Raw genomic sequence first — 22346 nt, 5'->3', positions numbered from 1 at the left:
TTATTTTACTGAATTAATATTAACCATTTTCTATCAAAAATATTTTGACAATAAATAAAAAAGATAAAACAAACTTTAAAAATTCCATGAAAGAAATTAAATTCAGACACCGTGGTAATAACCAAACGGTTAAAACATTCAACTCTAATATGATAATGTTAGAATAGTTAAAACATTTGACTCTAGGTAAAGAATGGCTTGTTTACATTGTTAAAAAAAATTAATATTAAAAGAATAAATTAGTTGATAAATAATAATTATATCAATGATATTTTAGTTTATTAATTCTGAGTTCAATAATTCAAGCAAGTTGATGGCACGGGTGCTTATTGCATGCTTCACACTTGTGACACTGTATTTTGTTAATAATAATAATAATAATAATAATAATAATAAATATTATTATTATAGTCCAATTTTATTCAACCCAGACATTCTAATCTTATGTGCTAATTTATTTAACTGAATTAATATTTACCATTCCATCTCAATACTATTTTTGGCAATTAATAAAGAAGGCCAAACCAGTGTATATATATATATATATATATAAAATTAAAAAAACTTGAAGCTCTCTTTCTTTCAATCAAGTTCCAATATTCAATTAAATCTTTCTCTATTTCTATCTCTCTCTCTCTACACCCTCTTGTGTGATACTTTCACTAATCAACAAAGAAGCAATAGTTTTTCTATTGCCATTGATGAAGATGAAGATGAAGATGAAGATGAAGATGAAGATGACCATGAGAAAAGAGGAATGAAAAGAAGGAGGAAGAGGAGGAGGGAGGAGGATGATGATGAGAAGGAAAAGAGAGAGATTCAACACAAGCTTTGTAGTAGCAGACAACAAAGACCCTCTCAGATTGCTTTACAGCCAATGAAAACAAGTACTTTCTCCACTTCATTACTCATCTGCTTTCAATTCAATGGTAATCATGGTATGCACTCTTTGTGGCTTCATTGATTTTTCATTCCTTGCTGTTTGTCCTTATAAAGGTGGGATTTTTAATGGTTGTGAGTTTGGTAGGGAGTTGAGAGTTTGAGAAGTTCAGAGAGGGTATCAAATTGTGTCGGCGCTTAGTCACTGTCCCTATGCGTTGTCTGCATTCACTAGATGATATGAATCATTGCAAAATTTAAGCTTTTTTCTTTTCTTCTTTTTTTTTTCCTTGCTATTTTTTGTTTGGTGATGCTGACTGAGCAACCAATTGCTTAGTTGTAATGAACCATTGCCATTTTCATTGCCATTGTTGTTGTTGTTGTTGTTGTTGTTGTTGTGATTTGGGGCTGGTGTGTGTTTGGGATTGCAAGTTTTGGATTTGGCATGCTCAGTAAATGGGGAATGTGATCTTCTTCGTTTCGATGATTGCCGAATGAGGCGAAGCTGTTCAGAGCCACCCTGGTGTTTGATTTCGAAGAAACTGCAGGTATATGTGTTTGTTGAGAGTCCTGTGTTCGATTTTCATTGTTCTTTTGGGTTTCATCTTGTTGCTCATGCATATGGGAATGTACCTTTTGTGTGTCTCTTATGAAGCTTTTCAGAAATTCACAATGTTGCTTATATTGAATGGTCTATAATCTCTTCTACTGATTACTTGTTTAATTTTTGTTACCAAATCTTTTGTCATATTCGAATCAATGTAATTCTTGATTGATTCTTTTTATGTCTTCAGGTCAAATGTGTAGAGACAAAGATTTCTCAGCCACATTGCCATTGGATTGAAGTGAATCCCGAGCCAAATGTCAGGAACTCTTGTAGTAGCTCTCATAGCTGCTGCAGGAGTGGTGGCATTTGTGGGGATAATTTTTCTACTATGGTATTGCTTATTTCGTAAAAGTATTTCAAGAACTTCGGAAACTAATTCATCAGAACCATCGATACAGGGTACTCATTCTCTCAGTCAATTCTTTGGATTGTTCAGCATTTGATTTAGTGTATGCTTTCCATAATGATTCAGCCGGAGGAAATGTCGAACTGTCCGGGGGTGTGTCTTACCCGTCCGGCTTGCAAGGCGCAAGATCCTTCTCTCTTGAAGAATTAAATCTTGCTACCAAAAACTTCAGCAGCGTTAATCTTATTGGATATGGTAGATTTGGAGAAGTGTATAAGGGTTTGCTTCAAGATGGGATGATCGTTGCCATTAAAAGTCGTCAAGCTGCCCCTAGTCGGGAATTTGTTGAAGAGGTGCTCAGAAGTTCCTTCTAATCAATTATCTGCACCTTTCGATGCTCTTATGCTTACAACATTAGGAAGCTTAATCTTTTCTTTTAGGTACGTAATTTATCAACTATTCGGCATCGAAATCTAGTGAGCCTCTTGGGATTTTGTCAAGAAAAGGACTTGCAGATGCTCGTTTATGAGTACATACCGAATGGCAGTGTTTCCAGCCATTTATATGGTAACTTGGAACTCTCTTCACATCAGATTTTTTTTCTCTTCGGTCTTCATCGTTTAATTCATCATACAAGCTTCAATTTGGATGAATTTTGGCATATTTTCTAGGTGCCAATCAGATGTCGAGTGAAAAGCTAGAATTCAAGAACAGGCTCTCGATAGCCCACAACGCAGCTAAAGGTGATCATTTGCAAAATAACTGAGCCTTGGTGGTTATCATGATACAGGTTTTTCTCTAGTGAGATATATTTAAAAAAAAAAACAAAGGACTCTATTTAGGTGCTACTTAACCTTGCCTGAAATCTTCTTGTTGTTTCCTGAAGCTGAAGTTTTTCTTTTCATATTGCCTAGTAAAAGACACTACTGAAGTTATGCGTTCTTTGTGACTTCTTGCATGTTCTTGTTGTTTAGGTCTGGCTCACTTGCATGGTTTTGATCCTCCGGTGATACATAAGAACTTTAAGACGGCAAATGTCCTAGTGGATGAGGATTTCATTCCTAAAGTTGCAGATGCTGGGCTCCGAAATTTGATGGAAAGAATTGGTGGTGCCTCTTCAACCTCCCAAATGATAGTGGACGATGTTTTCATCGATCCTGAGTACTCCCTTGACTAATTCTATGCCTTTTGAAATGCTATTACTTTGCATTTATGAGGATTTCTTTATGTAATATAAACCATGCATCATCTATTAACTTTGATGATTCAGATACTTATCATCCATGTTTATATTTAACATATACACAGGGTAAAGCATTCAGGGACTTTCTGTGCAAAGAGTGATGTTTATAGTTTTGGAGTTTTTCTTCTTGAATTGGTTAGCGGACGGGATGCTAGAACAGATCAAAGTCTCATTGCAAAGGTAAACTTAGTAGTCCTTGTTTCACTTAATATTTTGTCTAGAAATAGATCCTTTCAGACATATGCAGGAAAATTTCAAAATTTTCAACAGTAAAGCTTTTTCTGATCATGCTCTGATCAAAATTAGTGCATTCCTCCCTCATACTTACTGCTAAAGCATTTGTTCCTCTTTTCATGATCTTCTTCCGATCACCTACCTCGACAATAAAGCTACCACATGTTTCCACAATGATAATTGTTTGCATTCTAGTAGCTTCACTCTCTCAGATCCTCAAGACATAAACAATAATTTTGTTGATGTTGATGTTTAGGACTGCACTTTTCATGGATCAGTGACCTAGACCGAAACATGTTTCTGGTATGACCACATTATTCTTCATTGTCAAAACTTGTTTTCCCACTTCAGATGTCAAGCAAATGTAATTCCAACATGATAGCTTTTATAGCATCAATCTGCTGCAATTATTTACTGTCCTCGATTTCTCAAATTCGGTAATCTAATAGAAAAACTCGGTATTTTGGGCTTGGCAAGTGAAGGTACAAAACTATCAAGACCCGAGCACCATCTCATCCCTCGTTGATTCCCGAATGGGCAGCAGTTTCACCACAGAAGGCATGAAAGAGTTCTTGAGGCTTGCCTTCTGGTGCCTGAACACATCTTCAGAAAGACGCCCACCGATGAGTTTTGTCGTGTTAGAGCTCAACAGAATACATGAAAAAGAAATCAGCCTGACAACGGTCATGGGCGAAGGTACCCCGACCGTCACCCTTGGAAGCCACCTCTTTACAGCAGCAAGATAAATGAATACCAACATCTTTCTATTCAAACTCTCAGAGCAAACCTGTAAATTAGTTCATCAGCTTTGAGTTAAGTGTAAAAAGAAGCGTTGTATTCTTTGTAATTTTTCTTTTTACCTCCCATAAATTCATGGGAATTCATGTGTAAACAAACCCTCTTTTTTTGCTGTTATTTGCTGTGGCATATCAATTAAATTATTGGCATTGGTGTGAATCCAGATTTCAGTGTTGCAGATTAGCAAACAGTTAGATGATCATTAACAATAAACCTGGTCACAAGAGAAACAAATGATAAGCAAAAGAACATTGTTTGCCAAAGGAATCAAATCAACAATGGAAAATAACCAGTTATATCTTATTTAGAATGAAAAAAAGAGTGAGGCAAGAAGCCAGACAATTTTACAGAAAGAGCTCGTATTTTGAACGAGAAAAGCGACCGACCAACTTTGTTCCTCCCAGATGCATATGTACAAAAACCTAATAACCATGCCAATGAAGCCAAAACCTTAATGTTAGTGCTTCCAAGGCATCTTATTCTGATGCGAAAAGTTCCAAGAGACGTTATCTAAGGCCGGAGAGACCTCATCTGCATCACTGGGAGTTGAGCTGTTGGGTTGCCGAGCAGGGAATCCACGTATGTTCTCAGCACCACTAAAATTCCCGGCTTGGATGAACCGTTCTGAACTTGTAGTTTCGGCGTAAGATGGGCGAGATGGCAACTTTCTGCATTCAGATAGAACACTGAAGAGACTCCCATCTGCACTGAGAGCATCTCCCAAATTCTGACCATTGTTTGACAATTCATATCCAGGCCACCCGTTAGACGGCAGATGATCATCGGAAAACCAACTTTGGCTCGCCATCCCGCCATTTGTTGAAGATGGCAATTCAGAGAAGTCCTGCACTTCAGTTGATGCAATATGCGTTCGCCCTGGGAATTCCCCATTAGAGTAGACATTCTTGTTCATTATTTGATGAATGTAAAGCTCTTTCTCTCTGGCCTGCCTCTGCTCCACCAAACCTCGTTGCTCCTGAAATTGTCTCAAGATGTATGAGGGCATCGTCCCAGGTCCATTTGGAAAAGGTTGAAGGAGCTCATCATGTTTCTTTTTAGCATATGAACAAAGTGAGGATGTGTCATCGTCTCTAGTGTCATGTTCTAGAGCATCTCTTTCCAAATCTATCACCTGTGCAGTAGGCTGAAGTTGTCCAAGAGAAATCCCACTAGCAGACGGATATCTATGGTTCTCTTCAGCAGCCTGATAGCATGAATCCTGAGTAGTAACAGATTGCCACATGTCGTCCGGGAATGATGCAGACACCTTCTGTTCCATGGTACTATCTGGAGGATTACTTTTTCCGAGAAACTTTTGAATGACCGAAGAATCCTCTGCTGGTTTTGTTGTGCCTTGACACACTACTGCTTGATCCTGTGATTTAGCATCACCTTCCAAAGGATTTCTTTTTTTGACAAAACGTGAAGAGACTAGAGAACTCCGAGTCAATTCTGGTATATCTAGGGAGCTCACTTTTTCTTGATTTATCAAATCACTATCCATACAGGGGTCAGAATTTCCATTTTCCATTTGTTTTTCGACTAAAATCACCAACTTGGTTCCCTCCTTACCCTGACAAAAAACAACAGTCATGACCATCTCCGATTGATTTCAGATTAATATGAACTTGCCAAGATCAAAGCATGTTTATATTTATCTTTATCAAAAGTGCATATAAAGAAGAAGAGTTTCACCCAGGTTTAGAAAACATAATATATGCCAATCCTATTTCTCAAATAAACAACATTCAATTTAGATACATAGTTATAAGTAAGACATTCTCCATAAGACTTCTACTAGCACAACAATAATATATTCTTTCCAAAATAATGAACCCAAAGGCTTTAAATTATCTAATTTGCCATTAAGATTTTCTTAAAAGCTAAACCAGACAACGATTGATTGAAATATTTCATCTCCTGAGATAGCATAATCTATTCTCGTGCAATAACCAGAAAAATGTTGATTCAAGGATAATAAATTAACTGACATCAATGTATGCAAAAAAGTAACATGCGATCGTCCAGCAAGACATCAAAACTGATCCACATTTGCATTAATGTACATTACACTAACCAATAAATATGGATCTTAGTATATAAGCATGGGTTTCTTATCATATCAGCTTACATGGTATTAGAGTTTAGTTTATTTTTTTTTATTTGTAAACGTGATTAGTTAAAATAGACTAGCAAGTATCAACAGTTGATTTGGTAAATATGGATTTGAATATATAAACCCAAGTCTCTCATCCTATCAACTGAAGCTTTTGGGTTGAATTGGCTCCAGATAGCAGGGTTGGTTTGCATCTGACTTTATAAATCAAATCACCAATCAAACTAGCTTCCACATGATTGTCCCAAACTTAAACGAGGTCAGTTTGTGCGTGAGAATGAATAGGCCGAAACTTAAAATTTAAACAATGGGAAGGTTAACATAAGCATGGCTAATGAATCAAGAATTCCATGTTCACTATAACATTTCATGGTGCGTCACAGGAAATTTTCAAAGATCTAAAGTAAAGTCTATTATAATTAACACTATGAAGCTTATCAGCCTAACCAAATGAAGAATGGCATGAGTACTGTCTGCTATCAAATCATCTCTTCCATACCAGCCATCTGCACCGCTGTCATTGTCTGAGAAGCAAGTTTGATTACCAGAAAGTTCCTATATATCCAATGCAATCAAGATGTTCAAAAGCATGGATGAAGACATCATAATCAAGGTCATTTGGATGTCAAGCATTTCCAATTTTGCAAATCTCACATTGGATGGACAGAATTCTACAGTGGCAAGAAATTATTTCCAAACAAAAGGAGCCAATTTGGCTGAAAGGTAGGTACATAAGTTTTAAAGTAAAGGCTCTATCTTCAAAGTTGCTTTAAATAAAAAGTCCAACAACACAAGTACCACGAGATTTCTTAGCCTCATTGATATTTGAGATCTCTTATTCAAAAGCATCCCATCATGTCTATTATTTCTTACAGGGACAGATACCATATATGAATTTTGCAAGAACAATTTGATGGAGTTCTATCAAATGCTATATCACAGACATGCTCTGCGAGACATCGCCAGGCCCATTGTCAACTCCGACATTGACATCAAATTTAGTCTGCAGCAACTTAAAGGATGGAGGTACCCACAAAGAATGAAAGCAATTGAGCATGCATGAGAGATATAACACCAAATATATGTTAACCATTTTAAAACAAGAAAAAAAAAAAATTCTCTAATAACTAACAAGAGCAAACTTAAATATTGTCAATAGAAGCGATAAGCATAATCATTAACATCCAGTGACGTTTTTGTGAGGGTTAACTAGGATATAAGAAGCCATGGGAAGCCTTACCCGTAGTTTCATCTTTTCAGTAAGTTCCTGCTTCAAAGTTTTGCTCCATTCTTCTCTCTTCCACTTCTTGTCTCTCCAGATATTAAAAGCTGTTGAGAGATCTTTGTTAACAACTTTTAACCTGTAAACACAAGATTAACATTCCAAAGCCTGAATATTCTCATGTAAAACAAACATTAATGACACAAAGAAGTACTAACCAGTGATCATTAAACCTCTTCCTTTCTTCCATTTCAAATGATGCATATGGTTCCACAACAAAGTCTTTGATATCACCAAGCACGCGGTTGAGGGAAATGGGCTGAATCTCGTCACCATTTTCGCTTCAAATTTTTTATGAGCTGGAGCTGCTGTTTACTTATCTGAATATGTTTGAAGAGTAAATAAAATGTTAGGTAGAATCGCAACCTAACTGTGTCACATAATCAACTACAAATGACACCATTATGAGAGAGTAATGTTTCCAAAATAATATTATGCACGCATTTCAGTCTAAAGCAAAATACAAACGTAAGTTAAAAGCTCCTTGGTTTTTATTATCCAATTACTTTAGAGCCTAAGCACTAAAGCAATGTGTCCTTGCTAAAGGGCCCATTTACAACAATATACCTATTTAGGCTCACTTATCAAGCTAAGGTCAAGACAAGAGCCTATTTGCAATAATCTAGTTGCACAACATATTTGAACTAAGAATACATGGCACCGAAATAGAGATCTTCAAGAAACCTTCAATGGGATTAATTACACATCATCCTATGCTCATCCATATCGTATGTCATCTCCCCCTGGTTTCATATTAAAGATCACAATTTCCATGCAAACAACAATAAAAATTTGTCTGTTGAAGCAAGGGAAATTTATTCATACTTTAGTGAAGAGATGCTTCCATAATGCTATAAGAACCAAGGCGAACAATAAAAAGAGAGAATAAGAAGCTGCACAAATTCTATGAATATAACTAACCAAAAACAAAAACAAAAAGAAAGAAAGAAAGAAAAAACCAAAAAAAAAGAAAGAGAAAGAAGAAGAAGAAGAAGAAAAAGGTGTTGTAACCTTGATATAGGACATATATTTACCAACATCACCTCCAGGAACACAATTTTCATGAGGAATCTCTTTCTTGGAGATGGGAACAACAGTCCTTTCTGTTGAAACTGATACAATTTCTTGGTTGTGCTTGGTGAACTCTTTCCTGCAGAATCAAAAGGCCCAATTATCTGCATGTGCCAAAATATAACAACAAAGTGAATAAAATCCAATGTAGTCCAACTTTGAAAAAAATTCTAATAATCACAAAATTTAAAGGAGAAAAAAAGAATATAACTTAGTCAAGAAGCTCATCCAGAAAACAGCAACATGCTGCAAACAAGTAGAAGAATATTAGTCTTGCTCTCACAAATATCAGCCAGATTGGGTCATGATTACCTTTTTTGCGAGTAAAAGACAATCAGGACCACCTTGGCATCACCCACAAAAACTGTCTTTATTGCATACAAGCAATCAAATGATCATCCCTTGAGTAGCAAGCCTTTATTTTTAATCTAAATTTGGAGTGCAATAGGCTGAACGGATGAAAATCTTTGAAAGGCAACTGCAGACCCTGGATTGATCATCCTGGACTAGTGATGATCTATTCATTTGGGCCAAGCTAATTTCAATTTTGAATAAATTAGCACCAAAAGAAAATCAAGAAAATATGGGTATAAGGAAATTCCAAGCCAGGGCCTGTCCCAATGTCCAATGAACTATGTCCAAATCGAAAATTTTATGAGCTAGGGCTACCCAGTCCACTGTGACACTGTCACCCTCCAATTCCTCTTTGTATAACAAAATCCTCCAAAACTGAATGGATGATAATCTGTCTTCCACATATTTAGGGTTAGAAAGCTAGTCTGACTTAAATAGCTCACATCACTTGAGTTGAGGATACAAAACTAAGTAGTATGTAAAGTTGGTAAAAAATAAAATTAAACAAAAAAAAAAAACCCTCCGAATGACGACAAGTTCAACTAATTGCTTAACAACAGCATCTAACTCAACTTTAAACAGTTAAGTAAGATGCTATTGCTTGGTGAAGAAATGCTAGATTAGTAGCAGCATATGACGTATGGAAGAAAAGCTGTATTTTTTTAAAAAAATTAAGTACAAGGAGAAAGTGCTTAGGAGTTTCCAAATATTCATTATAGCCATAGTCAATTAAGAGTGTTCTACGAATGTAGCAATCTTCTAATGTATTTCTAAACATTCATTATAGCCATAATGAACCATAAGTGTTCCTTGTTCTTATAAGAAAATGACCTCCACGATATCTCTGGATCCTTGCAACTAGCCCACTGTTCCCTCCACTTCTTAAGAATTTCGAGTATGCTACCAGCAGAAATATAATTGCAGACATCAGATAACCTCAAACAAAATGTTAAAGGAGAGCAAAAATGATAAAAACCTTGAATTACTACACAGTAGACGTACTCATTATGATATTTGCTCAACTCTGAATAATATGCCCTCTTGTCGGCTTTGATGTGCCGTTCTTTTTGAAGAACTTTATCAGGATGAAGATCACCAGAACAAAGTGAAGTAGACCTATCAATAATCAATATACAACACAGATGGTTCAATAATTGATACAAAAATATATAGGGGACATGATTCCAAAAAAATGTAATGGTTTTCCTTTAAGAAATTTAGTCATGCAATACAAATAGGAACAGGAAATAAAAGTTGACAATTAATAATGTTTGAAACTCATATTTCATTGAACCCCTTTTCATTTGATATAATTAGTAAATGAAATACAAACTGAAAGGATGAGACAAACAACTACCAGGACAAAAATCAGCACTAACCTTCTGACAATTTTTTTAAAAACAACAAATGGAAAACTGACAGAATGATTAGCAAATGGCTAAAATACAGGTTTCACTTTCCATGGAATTAATGGACATTATGCTATTGCACTAGAACTTTGAACATGATATTATATGTTAACTTGCCAATCATATGTTAACTTGCCATTTGAGAAATGGATTTCCAAAGTGAAGGTTATCCCCCATTAGCAATGGCTTCAGTACTTGTTCTCCACTGGTCCCACTAGGAAGGAATTGAGTGAGAAGCTTTCTATCTGATTCAGACAGAAATTTGGCCCAAACCTGATGACAAGAGAAATAAGATTGGCAATCATAAAACGACACATGTATATAAAACCAAAGATCACCACTTCAAAACATAAGCGCAGGTCGTCATCGGAGTATATTTACCTCATAAGAGAGCACCTCCATCAAATTTTCCAGATCAAAAATTGTTGGAGGCACAGAAAGGACATCAGCTAGACCTGAATAGTGTGGATGAGGAGAATCAATGAAAGGAGCCATGTCTGTCCATGTTACCCCAACTTGCTCTCTCTTTCCTATGACTCTGTTCCGACTATCATCCCACTCGAGCTGCACATGAGATCTGAAATTCAATACATAATCAGAGGGATCCAGCTGCTGCTTCTGCTTCTTTTTCTTCCCTCTATATTGGTCATGCAGATTAGAGCTTGTTAATCTCTTCTTTTGTTGGCCAGCTGCCATCATTTCATTCACTTCTCAGACCAGAAGTTTGATTCACTTAAAAGCGCAACATGATTTCTCTACTTGGTTATTTCATCCATTAGATTGTACCACCTAAACTAAGCATACATTTCAAGTTAGCTTACTCCAAAATCTGTACAACTGCTGTTTCTTTCAAATATTAAAAAAAAAATGAATGATACACAAGAAATCACGGAAACTTTCCGTGAAGTGGACGTAAAGAAGTGTACAATTGAGACAGACGCAATTTAATTCAGTAATTATAATCAAAGAATGCATGCCATCTCAACAACTTTCAGTTGAATTAACTACTTCACATACTTCATGAAAAAGAAAACTTAAGTAAATTCATGCCCTGAACTAATGCAGAAGTTACATAAAATGAGCTTTCATGTCTGAAATCAAACAGTGACCAGATATAAACCAAAAAGATTGGTTTAAAAACACAAAGCTAAAATCTACTAAACAACACTTCCGTAAATCCTACAACAAGTTAGATTGATTGAAAAACTAAAATGCAAAAAAGCAAACTTGAGTACAAAATCAACACCAGAACTAGGACAATCAAGCAGAAAGATACCACCTTTCGAGAGAGAAAAAAAATCAGGAAAGACCCAGAAAGCCAGAGAAATCAACAGAGCATTGAAAGCATGAATGTGCCGCTGATTCATAAGAGCTCTCCACTGGGGCAGGCGAGAAGAGAGGATTAGGGCTTGGGAATTTGGGGGAGCGAGGGAGGGAGACGATTGCTATCAGAGGGGCATTTCGGGAAGAGGGGTATTTCGGGAATACGGAAACGGAGAGAGAAGATGTAGCTCGCGTGAGTCGTGACTTGCGGGAAACGCCGTCATCCGCCGTTAAGAGACGAGACATCCTCCGTCCATATGCCTCGAGATCGAGATATCGATCAATCTCGAGTCCATCTTACGGTCAATAACTCGTGGCCACTGATAAGAAGATAAGTGATTTAGTTTAATGTTTTCTAAATAAAATTAATTCTTTTAATAAATTGTATTATATTATCTGACGTTTTTTCTTTTGAATGTTTTTACCGGGTTTTATAAACATTATACCATAATACCATGCAAATATACTATAAATATATTATAAAAATATTATATTAGTCTGTTTATTTAATATTCACTTGGTCCGTCGTGGGATGAGTTCTACTTCTATCACTGCTCCAGATTTACAAAATAAAAGAATTTACTATGTGAAATTATAGTTATTAATATATCATTTTAGGTATCAGTGACATGCCCTAATTATCCTCATAAAGTAAATTTTTAAGGGATTGTTAAGTAATTATGACTAGTGCATTACTGTATTTGTCTATTCTTTTGACATTCTTTATAGGCGGCGCATGTCGTGATTCATAAAATAAATAAATAAATAAATAAATAAAAAAATTTTTTCTAAAAAAAAAAATCATAATTTCATTATTAAATGTATGATAACCTAATGTATCTAGAGGCATAATATACATTATAAAAAGCATCTATATACATAAGAGTATAAGACTATATGAGCAATAATTTTCTTTATATATTTCTGAAAATTAAGAGGGGGAAAAGGAAAAAATGCCGTATATCACGTGGTTCACACGTGCGAGCACCCACTATTTCCCAGAAAAACAAAGAAAAAGGAAAGAAAAGCAAAGCGACGGCTCACCCAATCCCCAGAGTCTTCTGCTTTCCTCTCCTCCTTCGGCCCCCTCTTCTCACAAGGGGCCGGCTCCTCTCCAACCTCTAGAGGTTCTCTCTTGCCCTGTGATCCAATGCCTTTGATTCTGCAGGTAATCTAATGTTTCCGTTCGATTTTGCGTGCCGGGAAACCCCTGCAGTCGTTTTTGTTTGATCTTGTTTATGATGATGATGAATATGCTGAATTTTTTGTTAATTTGATGTGATTTGTTGGTATGGATTTGAAATTGTTGGTATCTAGGTGTGGATGGGAGTAAAGGTGTGAAATTTTTGCGGAGATTGTTTTGGATGATCGGAAAGGTGGGTGGGGCTTGGGTTAGTGTGGTTCTTTCAGGGTTTTGGTGAAGGAGGGTGTAGGTGAAAGATGGAGGCTTTATCTGGTGCATTTGTGAGGTTAGGATGTAGGTGGAATGAATGGAAATGATAAGGAATGAGCTTAAGAAACAGTGTAAGGGGGATTCTGTTGTCATCGCTGGGGAAGAAGGGTTCCTTGATTCTACTTTGTATTTTTGAGATAAATCTTGATGTACATGGGTTGATCAAGATGTAGTTCCATTCTTCTATTATGACTGGGGAATGAATTTTTAATCTGATTTTTTGGTCATTGACCATGATGTACATAGTTTTAGAACTAGTTTTTGGATTTATGCTAATTTGGTAGTTCTGATTAATTGGGTTAATAGTGGATATGAATTCAGAAAAATATGCAGGGAAGGATAATCAGCGTGGCACACTTGAAATGTAGTAAGTTTGAGGAAATAGATATTTTGTTTTATATGGGGTTGCAAAGACTTGACAATTGCCTTTTCTAGCAGTTGTAGTTCCCCGATCTGCTTTCGCTATACCAACATTTGTACGCATGTTATGTCATAATCATCTGGTCTTGTCTCACCTTTAAAAGTCTAATACAGGCCAGCTCCTCAATTGTGGACTTACTATCTTCTTTGTAGGTTGGACTATTAGATGTGTTGGAAGTTATGAGTAAAGTTACAATTTTTCTATTGGAGTTCTGTTAGGACTTGTATAATGCAGTGGGTTTTGTAAGATTCGAGCCTTGGAAATAACTAAAATGAAGTCCTAAAGAAATTATAACTTTCCTGATTTCCCCATTAGTCTAGTGTAACATATCATGATTTATCATGATTTATGTATGCATCATACTCAAGTAAAGCATATCTAATTGGAAAGCACTTTCACAACTTCACTTGGTAAAGTCTGACCATACTCCAACTTTCTTGCTTGTTTCTGAGTAGGCATTTTAGTATTCTTTTTCCTAGTGGCTTCCCTAACTCCCAATTCAGCTGTCAGTTTGAATTTAATTAGCTTGCTTTTGTAGTGTAGTGCAATTTGTTTTCATCCCTATTCAAACGAGTCTTCCGAGGAGCAGTTCTCTCTCATCTTTCACAAAGATAATAGCATATTATACTGGAATGTAAGTCATACAAACTTTAAAGTAATTATATTTTATTTATGCTATGATTCTTATTGAAGCCTCAAATCATCTGTTGCAATCCAATAATAAATGATGCTATTTTTTATATTTTATTCTGCCACTGTATGGAAGAAGATGCATCATCTTGAATTGGCTATACCATTTTGCAGTAATTATATGTTTGTTACAGTTCTTTGTCAGACGTCAGACTTTTTATTCCAATGTATTATTACGTGGTTTCTTCTTTATTTCTTATTTCTCCATTATGTAGAAAGATGCATCATCTTGAGGTCCACATGCTAATGTTACTCTTCTCTCTCTTCTCATGATTTACAATGCCTGAATTATATTGTATTTATTATTATTATTATTATTATTGCTTATTTCAACTTGATTAACAGTAAGAAAGCTGATGTTTTGAGGTGCAATCTGGATGAAGTTGATTTTTCTATCTTGCTGATGGATGTACAATTGGATGCGCATCACTAAGGGATAGCATTTAAATATCTTATATGTATCACCAGTATCCCACTATTTAGTTTTTTGGATTGGAAGATAGCCACTTGCATTAACCAGTGCCTTCTTCTTGGTTCTTTATAAGGTTTGAAACAGCTATGTTTAATTTTAAACTTTTTGGGGGTTTCGATTTGCTAAAGTTTATACTCCTGTGAATTGATCAACCTTGTTTTATTATTATTTGTTGATAATTGCAAGCATGGGTGCACTTTGCTGCTGTCCTTGTGGAGAAGATTTTGAAGAATATGCCCATCCAAACAATCCTATATACAGGCACTGCATATGCCTTAGATACTTCTGCCACCAGCTATTCAGCGGGGTAAATTCTTTCTTTTAATTGATATCTTCGAGTAATGTAATATTTACGCTAACTCAATATTGGTTCTGGTTAGCTATTTTATTTATTTTATTATACATTTGAGCTGGCACATGTGTTCTGGCTTTTATAAAACCAACACTATGCTTGAGTGGAACAATGCCCTTTATGTAAATACCTTTACTTCTGGATATTGCTGATATAATTGTGCATAACCTCCTGCCATGAATTTAAGCTGGAAAATAGTTGTTAAAAGCAGTGTTGTTAAGGCGCGCACCTAGGCCCTAGGCGCTTAGGCGCAGCGCTAAACCTCCTTAGCGCCTCTAAGGGTCTAAGACAAGGCACTTTTAGTCAGATGAGGCTGCTTTTTACGCTGAAGCCCAAGGTGCAAAAAAGGCGTGCCTGATTTAAAAAACTGATGGTTTTCTATTGTTTAAAAGAGCCACAATTTACTAGGCATTGTATTTGAAAAATCTCTAAGTCTATTAAAAGAATAGAATTTAATAACTAAGCAATAAATATTTAACTATTTTATACAGATCCTTATAGATGGCTATGATTTTGAACAAGGAAATGAAGATGAAAACATGAATTTGGAGTTTGACATTAATGATGATGATTATTAGTTGCTTATGATTTTAGGAATAGAATTCTGACTTTAAGATAAGACAACTTTAAGATAAGACAAGTTTGTTAATATTAGAGTTTAAGGCTTTAACCTTTCTATTAGTCTATCATATACCATATATATATATATATATTCTTTATGTGTGCGCGCCTTACTTCGATCAGGCACATGTTTTTTTTGCACCTCACGCCTCTGGTGCGCCTTGCTCCCTTAACAACATTGGTTTAAAATTTACCCGCCATTGATTTAGTAGAGGAAATTACCAACCCCCAATGGTTCAATCACTTAAGGTTATAAATATTTCCTCATTTGATCTTTGGTTGCTACAGGATATTTCTAAAACATGATCATACTGCTTAATATATACCATTTTGGATTGGAATAATATCTTCTTTGTACAGGATGTAGTATGTTTTGTTATTTAGCTGTGTTATTTATCTTTAGTTATTGAGATCGCAAGGAAATTTAATTGACTTACTATTTTCTATAATGAATATCTCATTAAGCCTATCTGCGCTCTACTTCTAATGTCTTATTAAGGTCTTTTCTTACTCACTAATGATGCTCACATTATATCCTTTCCTGATGTGTGTTGTGTATTTTTAATTATTAAGATTGGAGTGATAACTAAGCTCTATTTTAGTGAGCAATTTGTCTTATATAGTGTTTACATCATAAGTTCAAAACATTGATAGAGATTCAAACGTCCTTGCTGACTCCCTCGCCCATTTTGGCTGAATGAATCCTGAATGCTCTCTTTTTCTTTCAAGGCCGTGATCGCCCGCACTGGATTGAAGATATCTGCGCTAATTTAAACCTTTTCTTTTAATCTCTTTCCTCTGTTTCCTCTTTTGGTTTTTTCTTAGCTTCGGCTCTTTTTGCAAAACAAAAAGTCAAAATGTTTGAAGGGAAGCAATTCCTGCTTTTCTTTTTTGTGTTACAACATTGTTCATTGGTGACTGTTGTTCACTTGCAGTCCAGAGATGAATAGTTCTTGTATTTTTACTCAAGTTTTATGTCCAATGAATTTTCTTGTCTCCACCAGCTCATCTCTCACGCATTTCCTTGTAGTATAGCGCAATGTTTCAAAGGCTTGAGGGGCGGACAGCCCCTTCCCCTGTTCAAGGGGTAACTCCATTGGCGCCTACAGGATTAGGCACTAATGCAGCTGAAAATGTCTTGTCTGAAACTTACCACCTTGTTCCCAGACCTGCGCCATATGATGCAGATCCCAGGTATTCTCGTTCACAAAGGGAGGGATTAGTATCAAGGCGGGAGAAGGGGATGAGTCTTGTCCAAGATGATTCACAGATGCTTCGAAGGAATGGAAGTAGTTCAGGCGTGGAACATTTAGCTGCTGCTAAAAAACGGAATAGTGCAGATTCTGAAGATGAATGTAAAGTCAATCGAGCTGAACCAGATAAAAGTTTATCTGCCAAAGGCTTTGGTATGGGTTACATACTAGCAACATCAGAAGATGAGGATGTCTGCCCAACATGTCTCGAAGGTAACCTATCTTTAATTTGAACTTGTTTTGGATGCAGTCCTCGTATTGGATAGCTTTCAATTGTTGTTTTGTTTGCATTGTTGTTGCTCATGTGGTATTCTTATCAAGAGTTTAAGCTTAGCTTTAATCTATTTGATGGAAATTGCTGCCACTTTTTTTGCAGAATATACTCCTGACAATCCTAAGATTGTGACGAAATGCTCCCATCATTATCATCTTGGCTGTATATATGAATGGATGGAAAGAAGTGAAAACTGTCCAATTTGTGGCAAGGTACTAATTGATCTTCACACAAATTTACTTCATATGTAACACAGTCCATTATCAGTCATCTACTCAGCACGTTTTTGACAATTAGAGCCACACTAGAAATCTTGAAGTTGAATCAACTAATCTTATTATGCAAACATACAATTTGAATTCCGGAGGTGCAAACTTGATTTCATTTTCTCATAGCTCGCCATCTCTTTTATCAATTAAAATCTGTTCATTCCTATCCTTCATATTGTATGGAAACCACTTGTTTCTATGTTGTTAATGTTTGATTCTTATTTACCCCTAAAAACTTGTATGCCAGTGAAACTCAGTTCCCTTTTCATCCATGCCATAACTACAATATTTTTCAGGAGATGGACTTCTGTGAGAGCCCTTGATTGATCTCGTCGGCTGAAGCATGGGATATGCAATGCAGGGGGGATGAATATGTAAATAAAAGCACCGATCAGGGAAAAAGAAAAAAGCAGCAGCTATGTATAAATTTGCAGTGACCTTTTCAGACATTCATACTCGTCCATTTTTCCAAAAAATGTATTGCAGCATGGAATGTCTACCACAAAATGAGGCAGCACTTATTTTGTTTGTATAGCGCATACAAATTAAGTATTGTGGTGTCACTGCACTTCTATTATGTTCGTTTTTTTTTTCTTTTAATGAATGATTTACTTTTAATCTTCATCGAAACCCTAATTCTGGTGATCTTAAAAGGATGGGAATAAGTTGAATGTTTATGTATGTATGTACTTGTGTGCATCCAGAGCTTGATATTCACTTCAGGTGGTTTGATCATAAGGCTAACACAAAGCAAGGGTTTAAATTTAGGGTTTGACCAGTGAACCCAAACTGATTGACCTGTTTATGGGCCTGCTTGAATGGATCTGATCATGGGTCAACCATTCCAATGACCTATTTGTAGTTTATATAATTTTTTTTTATTATTATTATTTTTTTTTTAAGACAAGAAAGTTGGGGTATTTGGTCGTCTTATAAATTTTTTAGCTGATCTTTAGTAAACAAGTAAAGAATGTAAAGTTTTATGGGTATAATAATTTCTCTTCTTTTTTTTTTAGGAGAATAAAAGAGTTCATTTTTTTTTATGACAGATACGTTTGGCCTCAAATCAAACATTAAAAACATGCAATAAAGTTTTAAGGAAAATTACATTGCTTTCGGTCCTACCAAATTGTCTTTCTTTTTCAATTCAACAAATTAGGGTTCAAAAGGTCATGTTTTTAATTGCACTCATGTTACCCAAGATGTAACCTATTTCCACATCAAATCCTTCAATCAAAGAACACAAAAATCAAACAATTATTTAAATTTCCAGAATACAAGGCATTCAAAAATCATCCATGCACCAAAAACATTGATCAAAAGCAAGAGAAAAAAAAAATACAAAGAAACAAATGGATGAAGATGTTAACCTTTAAATGTTTAATTATAATAGCAAGGAGGGTCAAATACACATACATTATGTATCTAATGCTACAAAAAGAACATAGAGATATGAGAGACCACCATAAACACCACAAAAAATTTACACTTCATTTGCATTTCTATTGCATGAACTACCAAGGTTTCAGATCACCTACAGGTCCTGCAGTCCAGTTCAACACCTTTTGCCCCGGTTTCAAGTAAATACTTTTGTCGTGCGGGAGCTTCCGTGCGAGCCCGTTCAGTATCTGGTGGAAAGCATCACCGGCTTGCGCCGGTTGTGGAAACAACATGGCCTGCTTCATTGAAGGGTTGGCAAGCAACCTTTGTTTCCTTAGTATCACCTCCGGGGCAATGGATGTGAGGATTGTGTCCAATTTAGGAACATCCTTTTCGGCAACAAACACTCCAATCTCTTCCCATGGAATGGCATCGGCAAATGGAAGGACAATGTCGTCTGCTATGATCACAGGGATGCAACCGAAGATCACTCCTTCAACTAATCTAGGACTCCATGGTGCCCAGCCCAAGGGACACAAGCAAAATACAGCGCGTTGCATGTCTTCGTAGTAGGTTGTCGGATGTTCTGTGGATATGTCGAACAGAGGGTTGTCTTTAAAGTTCTCCCACACTGATGCTCGGGCACCTCTGCAATATGGATAAGTAAATAAATGTTGGAACAATTATAATCTCGGAGGACTTCTCACAATCGTTAGATAGATAAAACAATACCAAACCATCAGAATACTCAGTGATTATTAAAGAAATTAAGAAAGAAACATATAACTAAGGACTAGCACATCTACACTCCAGGTTTCGAAGCCTTTTGCATGATAACTGAACCCATTACAACTATCACTATGTTTTATAATTGTTATAGTTTTGAAACTTTACCTTGCATAGTAACCGCCTTCAGGATCATTCCCCACATCATAAAACAAACCCCGGAAGTAAACGAATATAGATCGAGGTGTATCAGGAGGAATTAAGTGAGCTTGCATTTTCTGGGGAGGGGCATATGGAGGAATGGTGATGGAACCCTCTTTTAAGCAGACATGATTCCTTTGCCCAAAAGTTTGAACAAGTGTGGCACGTTTGAGCATGTGAAGAATTCCCCTTTCAATAGCTTTCTCTTCCTGATACAAGAAAAATTCAGTTATCAGCTAATAGTGATTTAAAAAAAACGAGTATTTTAATCTTCAACTTCAAGATTTGAGCAAAGGGAACTACCTGATAGTGAAAACATGCACCAAAGTCATGTGGGACAACAAAGAAGTGGTCAGCTCCTTCTGTTCTATTCCAGTAAGGCCAATTGGAGGAAATTAGCTGAATCGCGCTTCTCATCATCCTCGGTGATTTAAATGGCAAAGGAAGTCCGTTAGGAGTTAAATCACAAGTTGTATACACAGGTGTATAGAACCAATCAGCTTCCTCAGGATTAAGAGTTCGGACAGGACTTGACAACAAGAACCGATGCATGAAGATCTCCGCAGCAAACATGTGTGTGAGGCATCTGGGGTCCTTCTGTAGAATCTTTTTGTTGTATTTGCTAGGTAGCTCATACACAAATACTTTCAGCCTTCCTACAGGGTCATCTTCCAACACATCACCAGCACTCCCTACAATTGGGAATTCACATTTAGCTCAAATTTTTGAAAAACTATAAATTAGGGTTTAATATGATGAAAAACTTGAATCGAGAGAAGGACATGAGAGAGATGAAGTGATATATAAAATCTCCATATTATCAGTACTACACAAGCAGTTGAAATATTAATGAAAAATGTTATTAAAAAAAACGAATTTCACAATATAACAAAATCAAAGGAGAAAGCAGTGTTTTGTTTGTTTGAAAAAAAATTGCCCTGGATTTTTTAATTGCTGTTCAGTTCAGACTGTGTCTTAGTTATAGATGTACAAAGCTCAGCTTTCTTATTTTCCAACTTCACATAAACACTTTCCAAGCTGAGGAAATTTCTAAGGTGGTTTATCTCTCATAATGTACGAGTTTAAGCTAAACAACCAACCAGATAAACTACTACCAAACTGCCAACAATTTCATCAAGAGTTGATGTTGTCTCTGCAGCAACCACTCATTAAAAAATCATTCCTTCGAGAGACTTCACCATGCATGATTTTAAATATTTCAGAGCCCATAGTTTCTGGCAAAAGGAGTTTCAATATCATGATTGAATGAAAAAAATAATCATTAAAAGGAGAAAATGATTGAATGGTGAAGCAAAAGTGAAAATGAGAACATATAGCAAAAGGTAAAATTGCAATTTGCAAACAATAACCCTAGATTAACTGATTACCAATTAGAGAGCAAGAGAATTTAAATCAATCATACTTAAGTTTGCAGACCAACACAATGTGATTCACATTCCCACATCAAGCAATACCAAGCAAGCAATTGCATTTTCTCCAAATACAACAAAGATCCAAGCAAAATATAAATCTTTTTCATGGTTTATGCCCTCCAAAACGCAAATCAGTAGTACTCCCACCAAAAATCCACAAAAAAAGGAAAAAAAAAAAAGAATTCAACTTTAGACCAACCAAGACAACAAAAATACAAACAAATCATGAAAAGCACAAATTTTGCACAAATAATTTCACCAAATTCCACACAGAGAACTACAAAATCACAATACCATCAGATCCCAAGCTCCAACCAAAGCAATCCAGATCAACCAGCCTCAGGGCAGATACACACACCATTGATAAAACCAAACACAGATCCAAAAAACAAAAACAAAAACAAAAACAAAACTTGAACAACAATGAAAGAGAACCTCACCTGAAATCCTCTCAGTCTGGTGGCCTTGTTCCAAGCCCAAACCTCCTCCAACCTGCAAAAAGTAAACAAAAAGAAGCAACAAGAGAACAACAGTCCCCATCCCATTGCCCATTTCTCCTTCCTCCTCCTCCCAGCCTCAAAGAGGGTCAAAGAGAACTCTAATGGACACCAAGAGCAAGAGAAGAATCCTTCCAGTTGTTGGCCAGAGAGAGAAAGAGAGAAAGACTGTGGAGAAATAATGGAATTAATAAGAAAATAAGTAGAGAGAGAGAAAGAAAGAGAGAGAGTTGCTTCAAGAAATGGTGAGAGTTTGGTCAATTTATATATATATTTTATATATATATATATTAATTATTTGCTATTTTAATTATTTTATTTTGTGTTTATTTGATGGGTTTTTGGGGAAAAAAAAATTTTAAAAAAAAAAGATGGTTTGCAAGAGATTTGGTCCATGAGAGTGTCAAATTTGGGTTATTGTTTATTGTTTTTTATTAATTTATTGTGTTTATTTTATGGGTTTTTTTTTGGGAAATTGAAAATATTATATTTATAAAAGGCTGTAAAGACTTGCATGGAGACATTGTTGTTAAATTTGGTCTACCCTTTACTATTTTATTTGGTTAGGTTTCTTTTGTAGTACATTCAAAATTATTTTATTTACTTGAGACTTGCTATGAGAAATTGTTTAATTTGGTTTGT

General features: G+C 35.8%; 4 protein-coding genes across 10 annotated transcripts; 2 read left to right on the top strand and 2 right to left on the bottom strand.

Annotated features, from left to right (window-relative positions):
* Positions 1-581: 581 nt before the first annotated feature.
* On the top strand, positions 582-4270 carry LOC120276445 (putative serine/threonine-protein kinase). Of its 2 annotated transcripts, XM_039283189.1 has the most exons (9): positions 582-887; positions 1312-1427; positions 1674-1885; positions 1959-2185; positions 2273-2399; positions 2504-2575; positions 2807-2993; positions 3141-3255; positions 3792-4270. In XM_039283189.1, exons 3-9 carry the CDS (start codon positions 1741-1743, stop codon positions 4053-4055), a joined length of 1137 nt encoding a protein of 378 aa, XP_039139123.1. In that variant the 5' UTR covers positions 582-887; positions 1312-1427; positions 1674-1740; the 3' UTR covers positions 4056-4270. The 2 variants fall into 2 exon arrangements, with proteins under 2 accessions (XP_039139123.1, XP_039139124.1); XM_039283190.1 differs by lacking the exon at positions 1312-1427.
* Positions 4271-4386: 116 nt separating this feature from the next.
* LOC120275482 lies at positions 4387-11855 on the bottom strand. Its single transcript, XM_039282074.1, is given in 10 exon segments — positions 4387-5680; positions 7464-7584; positions 7664-7785; positions 7787-7825; positions 8517-8655; positions 9762-9830; positions 9933-10046; positions 10476-10612; positions 10721-11128; positions 11619-11855. Coding segments are annotated over 9 exon segments (2175 nt in total). The 5' UTR covers positions 11039-11128; positions 11619-11855; the 3' UTR covers positions 4387-4564.
* An 822-nt stretch (positions 11856-12677) lies between these two features.
* Positions 12678-18091, top strand: LOC120275488 (E3 ubiquitin-protein ligase At3g02290-like). 6 transcript variants are annotated; one of them, XM_039282083.1, is made up of 7 exons: positions 12680-12830; positions 14075-14170; positions 14572-14771; positions 14885-15005; positions 16702-17137; positions 17301-17410; positions 17764-18091. In XM_039282083.1, the coding sequence occupies exons 4-7, from the start codon at positions 14886-14888 to the stop codon at positions 17788-17790; spliced, it is 693 nt and encodes a 230-aa protein (XP_039138017.1). In that variant the 5' UTR covers positions 12680-12830; positions 14075-14170; positions 14572-14771; position 14885; the 3' UTR covers positions 17791-18091. The 6 variants fall into 6 exon arrangements, with proteins under 6 accessions (XP_039138020.1, XP_039138016.1, XP_039138017.1 ...); XM_039282084.1 differs by having other exon boundaries at positions 12682-12830; positions 14080-14170; XM_039282086.1 differs by lacking the exon at positions 14075-14170 and having other exon boundaries at positions 12678-12830; positions 16707-17137.
* Positions 18092-18820: 729 nt separating this feature from the next.
* On the bottom strand, positions 18821-21906 carry LOC120275486 (probable beta-1,4-xylosyltransferase IRX10L). The gene is made up of 4 exons (XM_039282079.1): positions 21648-21906; positions 20078-20466; positions 19742-19983; positions 18821-19495 (listed from the first exon to the last, which is right to left on the bottom strand). Exons 1-4 carry the CDS (start codon positions 21757-21759, stop codon positions 18982-18984), a joined length of 1257 nt encoding a protein of 418 aa, XP_039138013.1. The 5' UTR covers positions 21760-21906; the 3' UTR covers positions 18821-18981.
* Positions 21907-22346: the final 440 nt, after the last annotated feature.

The sequence above is a fragment of the Dioscorea cayenensis genome, chromosome 14 (genome assembly GCF_009730915.1).
Source record: "Dioscorea cayenensis subsp. rotundata cultivar TDr96_F1 chromosome 14, TDr96_F1_v2_PseudoChromosome.rev07_lg8_w22 25.fasta, whole genome shotgun sequence".
NCBI lineage: Eukaryota > Viridiplantae > Streptophyta > Magnoliopsida > Dioscoreales > Dioscoreaceae > Dioscorea > Dioscorea cayenensis.
This window is presented reverse-complemented; position numbering and strand designations above follow the sequence as displayed.

Coding starts and splice junctions, on each gene's coding strand:
- LOC120276445 (XM_039283190.1), top strand. CDS start 1,741: ATGTCAGGAACTCTTGTAGTAGCTCTCATAGCTGCTGCAGGAGTGGTG. Junction 2,400..2,503: donor TGTTTCCAGCCATTTATATG/GTAACTTGGAAC, acceptor CATATTTTCTAG/GTGCCAATCAGATGTCGAGT. Junction 2,994..3,140: donor GATGTTTTCATCGATCCTGA/GTACTCCCTTGA, acceptor ACATATACACAG/GGTAAAGCATTCAGGGACTT.
- LOC120275488 (XM_039282082.1), top strand. CDS start 14,886: ATGGGTGCACTTTGCTGCTGTCCTTGTGGAGAAGATTTTGAAGAATAT. Junction 15,006..16,701: donor GCCACCAGCTATTCAGCGGG/GTAAATTCTTTC, acceptor ATTTCCTTGTAG/TATAGCGCAATGTTTCAAAG. Junction 17,411..17,763: donor ACTGTCCAATTTGTGGCAAG/GTACTAATTGAT, acceptor AATATTTTTCAG/GAGATGGACTTCTGTGAGAG.
- LOC120275486 (XM_039282079.1), bottom strand. CDS start 21,759: ATGGGCAATGGGATGGGGACTGTTGTTCTCTTGTTGCTTCTTTTTGTT. Junction 20,467..21,647: donor CCAGACTGAGAGGATTTCAG/GTGAGGTTCTCT, acceptor TCCCAATTGTAG/GGAGTGCTGGTGATGTGTTG. Junction 19,984..20,077: donor GTGCATGTTTTCACTATCAG/GTAGTTCCCTTT, acceptor TTCTTGTATCAG/GAAGAGAAAGCTATTGAAAG.